The sequence below is a fragment of the Culex pipiens genome, chromosome 3 (genome assembly GCF_016801865.2).
Source record: "Culex pipiens pallens isolate TS chromosome 3, TS_CPP_V2, whole genome shotgun sequence".
Classification (NCBI taxonomy): Eukaryota; Metazoa; Arthropoda; class Insecta; order Diptera; family Culicidae; genus Culex; species Culex pipiens.
This window is the reverse complement of record NC_068939.1, coordinates 120599818-120613481: the sequence shown is the minus strand read 5'-3', so window position 1 is coordinate 120613481 and position 13664 is coordinate 120599818. Positions and strand designations below refer to the sequence as shown.

At 35.1% G+C, this 13664-nt stretch overlaps 1 protein-coding gene across 7 annotated transcripts in view; it reads right to left on the bottom strand.

Annotated features, from left to right (window-relative positions):
• Nucleotides 1-4619: 4619 nt before the first annotated feature.
• LOC120428975 (uncharacterized protein ZK1073.1) overlaps nt 4620-13664 on the bottom strand; it is a 123111-nt gene continuing 114066 nt past the window's right edge. For all 7 annotated transcript variants that reach the window (XM_052711096.1, XM_052711097.1, XM_052711101.1 and 4 more), the window contains 3 exons: nt 12744-12856; nt 12521-12683; nt 4620-5669 (listed from right to left, as the gene is read on the bottom strand). In XM_052711096.1, coding sequence (XP_052567056.1) covers nt 5430-5669; nt 12521-12683; nt 12744-12856 — 516 coding nt within the window. In that variant the 3' untranslated portion in view covers nt 4620-5429. The remainder of the gene's footprint in view (nt 5670-12520; nt 12684-12743; nt 12857-13664) is intronic.

Below are 13664 nucleotides of genomic sequence, written 5' to 3'. Positions count from 1 at the left end.
TGGAGTTTTGCCTTCCTCACCTTACTGAGGAAAGGCTATAAAATCACTCGAAAAACGAAATTCTTAATTTGACCTCCTGGACCCACCTTCATGTATACATATCGACTCATAATCAAATTCTGAGCAAATGTCTGTGTGTGTGGTGGGATGTTGATAAAAAAATGCACTGGATTATCTCGGCACTGGCTGAACCGATTTGGACCGTTTTGGTCTCATTCGATCCGTCTTGGGGTCCCATAAGTCGCTATTGAAAATTATAAAGTTTAGTCAAGTACTTCAAAAGTTACGCTAAAAAAACGATGTTAACAAAAGTCCGGAAGATTGTAAAAAGGGTGGTTTTTGTAAGAAACCCCGTCATGATATACATTTTTTGAAAGATATTCAAAAGACCTTTCCAACGAGTTCAAGAGATTTCAGATCTGACAACCCTATCAAAAGTTATAAACACTTAAGTGTTATTTATGCACTTTTTGGAAGCCGGATCTCAGATTTTTCGATGAGAACGTTGTCCGGATCTATCATGCGACCTGTCGTTGGATAGGTAATCAAAAGACCTTTTCAGCGTGTTCAAGAGATTGCAGATCTGACAACCCTATCAAAAGTTATAAGCACTTAAGTGTTATTTATGCACTTTTTGGAAGCCGGATCTCAGATATTTCGATGAGAACGTTGTCCGGATCTATCATGCGACCTGTCGTTGGATAAGTAATTAAAAGACCTTTCCAATGCGTCCAAAACATTGAAGATCTGACAACCCTACCAAAAGTTATAAGCACTTAAGTGTTATTTATGAACTTTTTAAAGGCCGGATCTCAGATATTTTGACAAAAACGTTGTCCGGATAGGTAATTAAAAGACCTTTACTACGAGTTCAAAAGATTGAAGATCTGACAACCCTATCAAAAGTTATAAGCTCGTAAGTGCCCTGAATTGTATGAATAATAAATCAAGTTGATAGAACACTGAAAGGTTTGTATCTATTTTGGATAGCATTACCACTGACGAACTGACGTGCCACCCCATACATATTATTGAGAAAATTCTGACCGCAAATTCTCAAGCGAACACCAACTCCTTCTACCTTCAGGTTCGCTGAATAAATTCTCTCTTCCACACGTGTTTTCGATATTGCGACTACGCTTCAATTTGTAATCTGCGTCTTTTCAAAACGATTTTGGAGCGCGCTGTTCGTTTCGGCGAAAGCGTGTGTCAGTTTATGCTGACTTCAACAATACATTGCATGTAAACATTGGCGTGAAGCGAGAGAAGAGAGCTAGTGAAGAGAGAGAAGAGAGAAAAATCGGTTGACAGATTGTTCGCTAGAAGCAAAAACGCCAAACAAGAAGAAGACAACTGCGGTCAAAAGTGGTTTGTTCGTGGCACGTCAGTTCGTCAGTGGCATTACGCTCTAAATGTGAGGAAGGCACCAACCACCTATTTGTGGATTAAGTAACGTTTTTTTTTTGTTTGAAAAGGTCCAATAAACCAAATTTCCAGTTTTTGCTTTTTGGGTGTTTTTGAAACCGCCTTGAGTCAGGTGTATTAAAAACACCCAAAAAGCAAAAACTGAAAATTTGGTTTATTGGACCTTTTCAAAAAAAACTCCAAAAGTTTTCTAAGTCTCACTCTAAGTCAAACAACTCACCATTTTCTAATGTCGATATCTCAGCAACTAGTGGTCCGATGTCCAATTTTATAATATGAAATATTCGTAAAATTTTCCGATCTTTTCGAAAACAATATTTTAAATTAAGACTATCATTTTTGTTTGTATTGTTTTCGAAAGTATGGTCGGAAAATTTCACGAATGTTTCATATTTTAACATTGAAAATCGGACCATTAGTCTTGACTAGGGTCAAGACGGATCGAATGAGACCAAAACGGTCCAAATCGGTTCAGCCAGTCCGGAGATAATCGTGTGCATATTTTTCGGTGCACGGACTCACATCCAGACACACACACAGACATTTGGTATACGTGAAGGTGGGTCTATGAAGTCGAATCAAGAAGTTCATTTTTCGAGTGATTTTATAGCCTTTCCTCATTGAGGTGAGGAAGGCAAAACGGAGCCCATTTATTAAAAAACTGTAAAGTACTTTTCAATTGCAAATTCAATTTTACATAAAAAAAATTTGGTCAAACTTTTCATGTTTCTTTTTCTTTAAGCCGCTGTATCTCAGCAATTAGAGGTCCAATCTTCAATGTCACTCAGACAATTTTATAGCAAATTTTCTGAACTTTAAAAAATCGGAAATGGTCACTCATGGTCACTATTTTTAAAAATCGAAAAACTGCAAATATTTCGCTAAAATCAAATTTCGGTGGACATATCTTGAAAACGGGGCCCTTTATCAAAAAATCTGTTAAGTACTTTTCGATTGCAAATTCAATTTCACATTAAAAAAAATCTAAAAACTTTTTGCATGAAATTTCGATTTAAAAAAAATAATTCTAACTTGGCACAAGATTTTTTGATCATACTTCTGTATAGCTCAAAAGATGCGTGTTTTTTACCCCTAAAACATAACAAAAAATCTCGTAAATAAAAAAATACGTATAAAAATTAAAAATTAATTAAAAAATCGGCAATTTTTTTTCGTGTACCAATTTTTATCTCAATGGTCCTCAACAATACCTACAACTTTGCCGAAGACACAAAATTGATCAGAAAATTCACTCAAAAGTTACAGCTGTTTGAATATTCACGTTCCGTTTTGGCAGCTGTCCAAAATTGTATGGACACTTGTATGGGTGAACCAATGACACAAAATAGCTTCTTTGGTCATAGGGAAGGCCCCCACAAAGTTTGAGCCAAATAAAAAAATACAAATAAAATTCATTTCCGGTTTTGGTAGAGAATTGCTCATATGAAAATTCGGGAAAGTTGAAATTTAAATAAACGGCAATTGGCGTAAGTGTCACTTCGGGGAAATTGCATTTGGGGATGTGGCTGATTAGGGGAAGTGGTATTCGGGGATGTAGCCAATTAGGGGAAATGATTTTCGGGGAAATAGAATTCGGGGAAGTGTCATTCGGGGAAATTAGCTCGACCCCTTTTCACAAAATTCTTATAAGTAAATAAAAATGGTAAATTTTTCAAAATTCCTTATGAAAACTCTATTTTTTCCAATTTTTGTAACTTACATGCATTGTTTATGTTTCCAAATCTTTTACATTGTTTTATAGCATCAATTAACATGCAATGTCAACAATTTTCATTAATAAGTCCTATTTTGACTATCTGACGTATGCGCCAAATTAGTTTCAAATTAACCGCTTTTAGTAAATACATCAAAATAATAATTTCAAAGTGTCTATGAAATCCCTTTTTATGAATTAAAATAAATATTTTCATAAATACATATGCTGTTCTTTGTCATAATAACGGTTTCCATCGACATTTTCAAAACAAAACGTAATTTTGTTGTACTAAAGGCGCTTATTTAATTGTCATTTAGAATAGGTCAAATCAATGAAAATCATTGATGAGTACGTCATCAAATCGCGTCCAAATCATCACCAAAGTCTGCAAATATTTCCCTAAAATATAGCTTAAATTGCTGACAGCTTGTTCCAAAAGAGCATAGTTGATCCATCAAAAAATGTCATCTCGTAAAAAAATGGTCAAAAATGATTTTTAAGCGTGTTTTTCACAGATTTACTTAATAATTAAAGGGGTCGTACCGCCCCACCGTCACGAAATATCAGAAACTGGACCTCTGATTCATGATCAAGGACCAAATTACCCCTAAAAACAAAGTTTCTCGCAAATCGAAGAGGGGTAGTAAGGCCAAACTCTTTGGCGCCAACTTGGTGGAGAATGACCCATCAGCAAAACGACCCCCCAGATTTTTTATCTCAACTCAGTAAATTTGAAAGATTGAAAGTTTCCTTCGATGGACCATTAAAAAACAAAATTGAAATTTATCATTTTCAATTCAACAATTCGATTTAATATGTTAATTTGGTGCAAAATATTGACCCAAAATTTGGTCGGGTATTTTATTCATCAGTTGAAATCAGAATACGATTTTCCTTGTGTTTACCCCAATTTGGTGATATTTCTACGATGAAAATAAAACAAACTTTTCATCCGCTATAATAATACACTTTAAATAATTTTTATTTTCTCTTACAGAACATACTCACGACAGTACAGGTGCAGTGCATGTGTTAGTGTTGTTTTATTTTATTTTTTAGAATGGCAGATCGATTCAAATCAATTAAAATATCAATTTTTCTTCCTCGTCCATCCCGCCGCATTTCTTGTACAATATTGCCTTCGATTTTTTTGTTTGCTTAAATTTTCATTTCAAATAAATAAAAAGTAACGTGTATTGCAGATATTTTTTTTTGTTTGTGATTGTGTGATTTCGTGAATTTCGTTACAACTACTTTTGATCAACAAGAGTTACGATGCTTTCCAATTACAAGCGACAAAACGCACCATTTATATAAGTTTGTTTTAGAGGTTTTACCCTGCTTTAAATATGTTGGATTTTTTTTTCCTTTAGAGCTTTGTGAACTAAACACTACTTTTTTTGTTTTTCTTTGTCAAAGAACCATTTATGCTTTAAATAGTGTTTGTTTGTTGTTTTTGGCTTTTCGTTTGACCGACTTGTTTGTTTTTAAACCACAAATGCTTGTATAATTTTTTTTTTTTTGCTGTTTGCTAAATTTGCTTATGTTTTGGTTTTACTTGTAGTACGTTACTAGTGTTGTGTATAGCATTACTTACAGTTCTACGGTGCTACGATTTATACGCTCTAGCTGCTAAACGGTATATTTGAATACGTTTTGTTTTTTGTTATTTTTTAAATTCTTTTTTCATCAAATAGTTTCGGTATAAGAAGATGTATATAGGCTCTGGAAATTAAAAATATACTTATCAAATAAATATTCTCTTTTTATTCTTTTTTTCGTTTAGTTTTTGGGCTTCGTGGGATCAGTTTCAGGTTTTTTTTGCTTTCAATATGTTTCACTTGGGAGAGTTTTTTGGGCATCGTTTGTTTTTGGATCTTTCAGGAAATGATTTTTTTTTGGTTTACGAGATTTAGCCATTACAAAATTGTGTGTTTAGGTTACTTCATTTTACTGTTACTTTATCATGAGTTTTGTATATACTTGCTTTTGTCTAACTTTAGAATAGTTTGTTTATGTAATTGTTCCTTTGATGTTTTTTAATGTATAGTGAACTGCTTCTACGTGTGTGTTGTATTTTATTAGTTTGTATTATGCACTTGATAGAAAATTCGGTCATCCTTATAAAAGTTGATATCGGAGTGATTTGTGGCTGTTTTCCTTCGTTTCCATTACGATAAAATATTTGTTGCTTTTTCTTCCTCTTCTATCTTCCCTTAGCAAAAACGACAATTATATTGAACATTACTTAAAACTTCCTCCCTCCTTCCCCCACCATCACACAAATTTACTTCTTAATCGGTGGCAGCTGCTCGTTGATGGTGACGCTGAGCCGTCTGATGTTCGGTTTGTCATAGTCCTCCATGGACATGCCACGGGACAGCCGGCGCGATCCGGGCGTACCGTCCGTCGAGCCACCCGAGCTGGTCGAGAAGGCGCGGTTCCGGTCCACCCCGGGCATGGCCACCGACGTGAGCAGGCCTTGGCCCTTACAGAACAGCAGGATCGACTGGGCCACCTTGGCGGGCTGGAATAATTTAAATTAAATATTTTGATTAGTAGAATATGACAGTTTTGAAAGTTCTTTCGAGCCTCTTGTTTGCATAAGGGGCGTAAATTTATGAAAATGTATTGGGATTCTAAATCATTGGTGATCAAAGAAAGGCCACATTTGGAATGTGAATAATCATTTAAATGGACCTCCGACTATTGTAAAAAGTTTTTTTTTTCAGAATGAAGGTTTATTGTAAAAATTTTAAATGCTATTTTTTTTGTTAACATCAAACCAATGGTACATCTATATTTTTAAACCGGCTATGCGACACAAAATTTTTTTCTGCCTCATTGAAACAATTTCACAACGTTAACATCAATCCTTTTTAGAAATGTGCTGTAAATTGTTCAAACTTGACTTAAGTAGACGCTGTCGTGCAAACTTGTCACACGTCGCTTTTTGACGCTCCGAGAAAAACGCGATGTAATGATTGACCTCGAATAAACAAAACATGGACACTTCTGAGCATTTTCCCGAAGTTTGGTTGAATTTGGTTGCTGGTTTGGTCCCGAGTTATAATTGAAATGTTTACAGTTTACGGCACTTACATCAATTTGCAGGGTATGTCAAGAGAGCATGACAAGATTGAAACTTCTTCCATATGAAAAGTGACAACAATGCACGGAGTTTTTTCGGATTTCGTTGAATATCTCAGAATTGAAATCGATTTTTTCGGATCTGTGCAGGTCAAAAGGTGAGGCATTGTGAGCTGCACAAAATGGCGTTCTTAACTCAATTTGGCCCAAAATGCACATGCGACAAGTTAGCACGACAGCTACACCCAAAGTTAAAAAACGAGGGGATAGTCCTCACGAAAAGAAACGTGAGGAAAGTGCTATTTTGCGAGAGTATAGTCCTCTCGCATGTTCATTCGTTCATTGGAACAGTTCATCCTGCTGTACAGCGAGTCCGAGCTGTGGGCCATTTATCGAGATTATAGAGTTCGCTTGAGGCAGTGCAAGACACCCGAGGAACAGATTGATGTGATCGCACACTTGTTGACACATGGCGCGGGAAAATGATCATCTTCTTTTTATTATTTTTTGTATTATCGTTTCTCGGTCCTAACCTGGTCGCAGCACCTAAAAGGACCTAATAAAAATAAGTTATGAGAAAAAAAAAACAGTTCATCCTATTGAGTGGCTTATATGGACGAATGAGCGCCATTTAGTCACCGAACTATGGTGGCCCATACGGCAATGGCACGGTTCAATATGCCGAAGGTCTTGGGTTCGAGTCTCGATACCGGTGCTTTTTTTTTTTGATAGATGAACCCATGAGTAAAGTACTCTCGGTAATTTCGGGATTTATCCTCTCAGTCCGCACACAGTACCATTTTACTACCGAATCGTGCTCTTTATCCTCTCGTATGCCGATTCCCAGTTCTGGGTGTAGGATGCATTCAGCCTTAACCTAAATGCCATTTTTTTTTTCAAAGTTTATGTCAACCCTCCCCCCCCCCCCCCCTTCAAAGTTGGCCTGAATAATCAGGGGGCAAAACAAAATATTTTTTCGAGAAACTTCAAAATTTTAATGAAAATTACAGTTTAATCAACTGAAAACCAGTTAAATGCATTTTCCCGCGTTTATAATCATATTCAGCATGTTTGAACTCCTTGAAAACATTTTAAATTTTCATGAAATACCAATGTACAGTCCCACGAAAAGTTTTTTTTGCGAAAAAAAAATAATTCCGTCAATACTTTGATATTTTTAAAACTAATGATTGGAAAGCAACTGTACGCATGTAAAATGCATTTTAAAACACTTTTTTCATCCAAATGTTGAAACCTTGGCTTGTTATTTCAATTTTTATATTTTTTTAATTTTTTGCCTCCCCCCTCGACTTTGGTCAAAGCCGAAAGACATAAACTAAAAAAAATATTTGCAACGGCCGAAATAAATAAAGCGATAAAATAAACAAAACTTTACGAAAAATGCCATTTTCTGTTTTCTTTTCTAGAATATTGTAGTGACGAAAATGTCTAATAAATAACTGAAATTTCAAAAAACATCCGCTGAAAGATGTAAGCTATTCTCCACATAAACCGACGCACTTTTTAAAAAGTGTCTCAAGTACTTTTCGCTTGGAAATTTCATTTAACGTTTAAAAGTTAAGGCAAAGATTTCTTTTCGAATTTCTATTTTTTTTAAAAACACTATTTTCCATAAAAAAATTATGACTCGGCGGCAAAATGTTTGTCCATACTTTTCTTTGGCTCAAAAGTTGCGGTTTTTGTCCCCTAAAACATATCAAATTATTTTAAAAAAATGATAAATGCAAACTTTGGGCACCCTTGGCGTAGGCCAACTTTTTGTTTTAAATTTGGTATGAATAACATTTAAGTTTTGAGCAAACTTAATTACGTTTTTTAAGCCAATTTTTAAGAAAAGTTAATCAAAAAATAAAAGAAAACTTCATACAATTCAATTCAGTTAAATTTTTTAATCAGTAAATAATCAATTCAGATTTTTTTTTGAGTTCCTTTCAACTATAATTTGTACCGTCATCAGGGGTGAGATTGGGTCATACACAAATGCTGAAATTACCACTGATTTCGGTACTATAGTTCATATTGATGTAATTGGATATTCTAACAATGAATGGATTTGCCAAGAGAAGGGAAATCACAAAACTTTATTTTTTTAAGCGCGCCGTTTTCAAGTTATAGGCATGTTTAGATTGATCATTTGGAATGATGCTTAGTTTATGTTTATTTTATGAAGGAAAAGCAACCCTGCAAATAATATTTTCATAAAATTTCCTAACATTTTGTTTTTAAGACTAGGCTAAAAAAAAACCTTTACGTGTTTTGAAAAGGACTTAAGTGTCAAAAATTACAGCCATATATGTTAAACAGGTGCAATTTTAAAAGTTTGATATTTTGAAAAGGCACAGGCCAAATTTGCATTTGAAATGGGGAACTAGCACTACAAACGCTGAAAACTTTTCAGGGCTATTTTTCTTTAAACTGGAGATATCCTTATTTGAAAATGTCAAATTTTCAAGGGAAAAGTGATTGAGACCACTCTAACGAAACTCGAAAATTGTCCAACTATATGTTTTTTATGTTATTTTGCCCTCAGAATTGGGCCAAAATGTAAAAATATCGATTTTGGTAATGTTTTATCATATGTACCCATAGAAACACAAAACAAAAAAACTTGTTTTTTCTAACTTCCTGAAAAGTTAGATTGTCCAAATCGTAAACCACCCGAATTTTCAATCAAGCCAAAAGTTACAATGACTTTTCTCAAGACACAAAAACCACAAGACACCAAAAAAAGAAAGTTGAAAATTGAAATTTTCATAGTCTTATCCAAACGGCCCCTAATTTTCTATATTTATCTATCTATCTATCAATGTTAAAAAGTTCAAAATTTGTGAAATTTTCTGATCTTTTCGATAACATATATTGAATAGTTTGGAATCATGATTAACATTTCAAAAGGCCAAATATTCAATATTACCACAATTTTCATTCTGTGGTATTTCTAGAATCACCAATCGTAGAAGTTTGATCAAGGATGATTTGATCATTTTGAAAAAAAAAGTTGAGCGTAGAATCGATTGAGTGTGTAATGCAAATGAAAACTTGTAAAATTTAACGTATTTTTAGGTGATTACTAAACCTACAAAATAAAATATCTCGTGAACTAGGAGGGAAAACATATAGCAAAATTGGAAAAACATGTACAGTCCAGACTCGATTATCCGAAGCCTCGATTATACGAAGTTTCGATTATATGAAGTTTGATTCTCCGAAGGTTTGTATGGGAACGAACAAAAAAAAAGGTTTTTTTCGTTTTCGAGTTCTGCGGCCCCATTTAAGTGAAATTTGAATATTTGATTGCCTTTTAAATATTAAATATTAAATCACTTTAGCGTAGTTTAGGGATCACACTTAAGTTCGATTATCAAAAATTAGACTACGAAAAAAACATTTTTTTTACGTGATTCGATTATTCGGAGTGATATTTTTCCGAGGCCTTCGGATAATCGAGTCTGGACTTTATTTCAAAATTTAAGTTGAATATGCGCTCAGTGTGAAAATTAAGGAAGCTTTAAATGCGCATTGCGCAAAACACACTGAAAAAAGAATCCAATTTGAAAATGGACTGCGTCAATTGATACTTAGTCAATTTTCTTCAAAATCAGTTCTGAATCAAACATCTACGATTAGTGGTTCCAGAGATATCGTAGTTTGAGAATGGAGATTTTTCACATTTTTCTTCTAAAAAGGCGAAATTTTGAGGAGTGGTTCGTTTTCGATTGTCGAGATTCTGGCTTGTTTTGATGGTATCAACAGCCCCTCAAAATTTAAGCTAGACCAGAGAATGTTGATTTCGGGTTCTGATACGTTTGAGGTGGAAAGACCCATATTCATTTATTACAAGTTAACTTAAATAGTAGTTTATGCAACAAGTGCAAGGATTTTTTCAGCACGAGTCGTACGTTTATCCAACGAGATTCATTTAGTTAGGGGGTAGGCGTGGCTGAATGGTTACGCTGTTCGCTTTGTAAGCGGAAGGTTCTGGGTTCGATTCCCATCTGCTCCTATCGAGAAATTATGGAAAGAAGGAATTCTGAACACTTGAATATGAACGAAAAATTCATTAGCTCGCGGCGGGGTTCGATCCCCCGTCCTTTGGGTCAGCAGACAAAAATGCTAACCACCAGACCATCGAGGCTTAGTTGTCTAGAAGAATTAAGAATGCTATAAGAATCCAAGAAACTTGGTTGGAATCTGGGTGAACCTAAGAACAGGAAAATGCAATATTGAATGCAAGTTGAATTCAAGGACACTGGTTGCATAATTGTTAGGCGAATATTGAACTTTCAACACGACCAGAATTCACCACAAAAAGCTTGGTGAACCGAATTGGAAAGCTTCCAAAATGAATCCAAGAACATACGAAGAATTAAGGACTATAAATAGATTTGACCGGCCGCATCACTTACCACGGTGAATCCTGGCTTCACACCCATCTTACTAACACCCTCAAACCTCACGTGATACTTTGTCGAAGACGCAGCCGATTTAGCGGTCTTTATCACTCAAGTATCGGACTAAAATTCCCATCCACTTCCCCCGTGTCTTACCACTGGTCGTGGCCGGCGTTGGTATTGATCAGCATGATAGGGACCTTTGAAAGTTGCGAAGTGGTGATGATTGGTTCCTACTCTTCATCTGTGGTCCACGGAGCAATTCTTGGAGGTCCTGGTCAATAACAGAGTAGCAACTACGGGTAGACACCAATGCTATGCTATGCTATGCGAGATTCATTTAGTTGGATAAACACGACGTGTGTTGAAAAAATCAAGTTTTGCAACGAGTTCCATACAACGTTTTTTGCCATTCCGAAAAAATCCATTGAATGACATTTTAAGTTAAATTTTCATGTACCGTAAAACGGGGTGACTATCAAGGGGTGACTTTGACAGGTTTGCGATTTTTCCGCAAAATGAAGAGTACAATTAAAATACGTAAGGAATGGTTAAGAATCATACTCACCGTGGTAGAGAAGTGTTTTAAGTACCTCAAGCAGAACTTTTCATAAAATTTTGACAAGTTTAAAAAGTTAGTTAACTATAGTTAAGAAAATGCTGATGAAAGTCATTATTTTAAACTTTTCAAATTGTCATGATTTTCTCAATGAACATGATTTTTGATCGGAAAACGGAATGCATTTTCGGATTCTTTGGACAATTTTCCACTAGGAGAAGGTTAAAAAAGTTTGTAAATAATAAATAATGTGTGTTTTTGAAACACAATTAAAAAAAACAAATTTATAGGCAATTTCAGTTGAACAAATTTCATGTAAAATGTGAAAACTTGTGATTCGTGCTTTGAATTCAGTATAAAATGCAATATAAATCGATAATTTTACAAACAAAACTAGTTTTAACAAATTTCAGGCAAAATTCCAACTTTTTAACAATTTTACCAAAAATTTATATGTATTTGCTACAAAGCTTATACACTTAGTTAACTAAATATAAACATTGATTTTTTTCTTAAAAGCTATATCAGCTTCTTTAGTGATGGTACATTTAGCGTACAAATAAAGTTTGATCATCTTAAATACACAGAAAAAAAAAAGTTGAATTTTGGAATGTTGAAAATTTGGTAGGTTGAATATTAACTCTATTTTTGAGTAATATTACATAACAAATGTGTAAAAATGTGAACCTGATGAATATTCATCAAAAACTGATGAAAATTCATCATTTTTTGGGGTAAAATTAATCATTTTTTTTGCCACAAAATCTGTCACCATTTCCTGGTGAATATTACCATCATTTTTTTTTCTGTGTATGATTTTAACAAGAAAAACTATGACTATCAAAGTCACCCCGGAATTAAAACTAAGAATTTTTAACGTTACTATTTTTCTAAACATTATTGAAAAAACTTTTTTTCCGAAATAGTGCATGGACTTTGTGTAGTCTACCCCAGTACATGTTTTAAAAATAATAATCTTGAGAAAAACCTTACCTGTTGGAAAATATTCTAAAAACAAATTGAAATCCTATCAAAGTCACCCCGGTTTACGGTACCTATTTTGTCAATAAATCGTTTTAATCAAAAAAATGTTGAAAAGTGTTACTTTTCGAAACAAGTGCTGAAAAGTTCAACTTGGAAAGTTCAACTTTTCAGCACCCATTTCAGTGCTGAAAAGTAGAACTTTTCAGCATTTATTCTGAAAAGGGTTACTATTCGGTTCTGTTATTTTCGGTAGAGAAAAGTAGGCTATTTCGCCGTTCAAGAATGACAGGAAAAGTAAGTAGTTTCACGACGGAATTGCACAAATTTACTTACAGCATCGGCCAGCACATCCCCGGCCCGTTCCACCTTCAGCAGGGTGACCTTCTCCTTGTTCAGATCCTTGTACAGCTTCTCGACAACGCCAGCGTACGGGCTCATCACGCCGGTAATCATCAGCAGGTCGACCTTGCAGTTCTTCAGCGGGAGCTCCTTGCGACTAAAAGTAATACAGTATGATTAATACGAAAGACCCTAAATAAACTGAGAAGAAACTTACTTCATAAATGCTTTAACGTATTGCTTCAGATTTTTATTGTTCAGCGAGCTGTGCAGACGGCTCTGGAACTCGGCCACGATCTTCTCCTTGTCCGGATTGTCACCGACCAGTTGCTGTTGATTTGTTGTTGAAAGAGTGTTGAAAAGTTGTTATTTAAATGCAATATACAAGAATTTTTTCTAATAGAGTTAAAAGCTAAAACCAACAAGATAAAAAAAACACTAAAACACGTCCATCTAGGCAGGGGGTGGTGCAAACAAAGCGGTCGTCCACGTGGTGAACATGGCACCATGTCAGCACCACGTGGAAGATTGATCAGCTTTTAAAAGTGGCATAATCAGCATCAATCATGCAACAAACACAACTGTTTGAACCATTTGCGAATGGTTTTGAGATGTTTATTTCTACAAAAGTTGGAAAAATGTAACAACTATCTGCAAGCTAATGTTTCTGACTTTTAAAGCTTTAGTGATTATTCAAATTATTAGAAATTATCATCATTTTCAATTATCAATGAAGCGATTCGAAGAAACGGCACACAAATCTCCGATCATTCAGAGAGCAATCACCGAATGAACACATCTTCCAAGGTGGTATGACGTGCAAAATCCCAACTGAGAATATCTATTAACAATGAAGAAAGGGAAAAATCCTCGCACTCTCATTTCCCAGCTCGATATCATCCGGAACCGCTGTAGCTGCGTTGGTCTTAATCTCGACTCGATGCAAACATTATCCGCGGAGACTCCTCCCCGGAGAGCTTTTCCGTTGAGTGGCGAGATGAGGAACGAAGCTTTTTTTACCCCCGCAAAGCTCAGCGAAGAAAGTAACGGAAAAATTCCTACAACCAGAGTGACTAGGGGGGAAAGCCCAAGCGTAACAGACACAAAGCAAACAGCAAGAATCAAACCGAAAGCATCA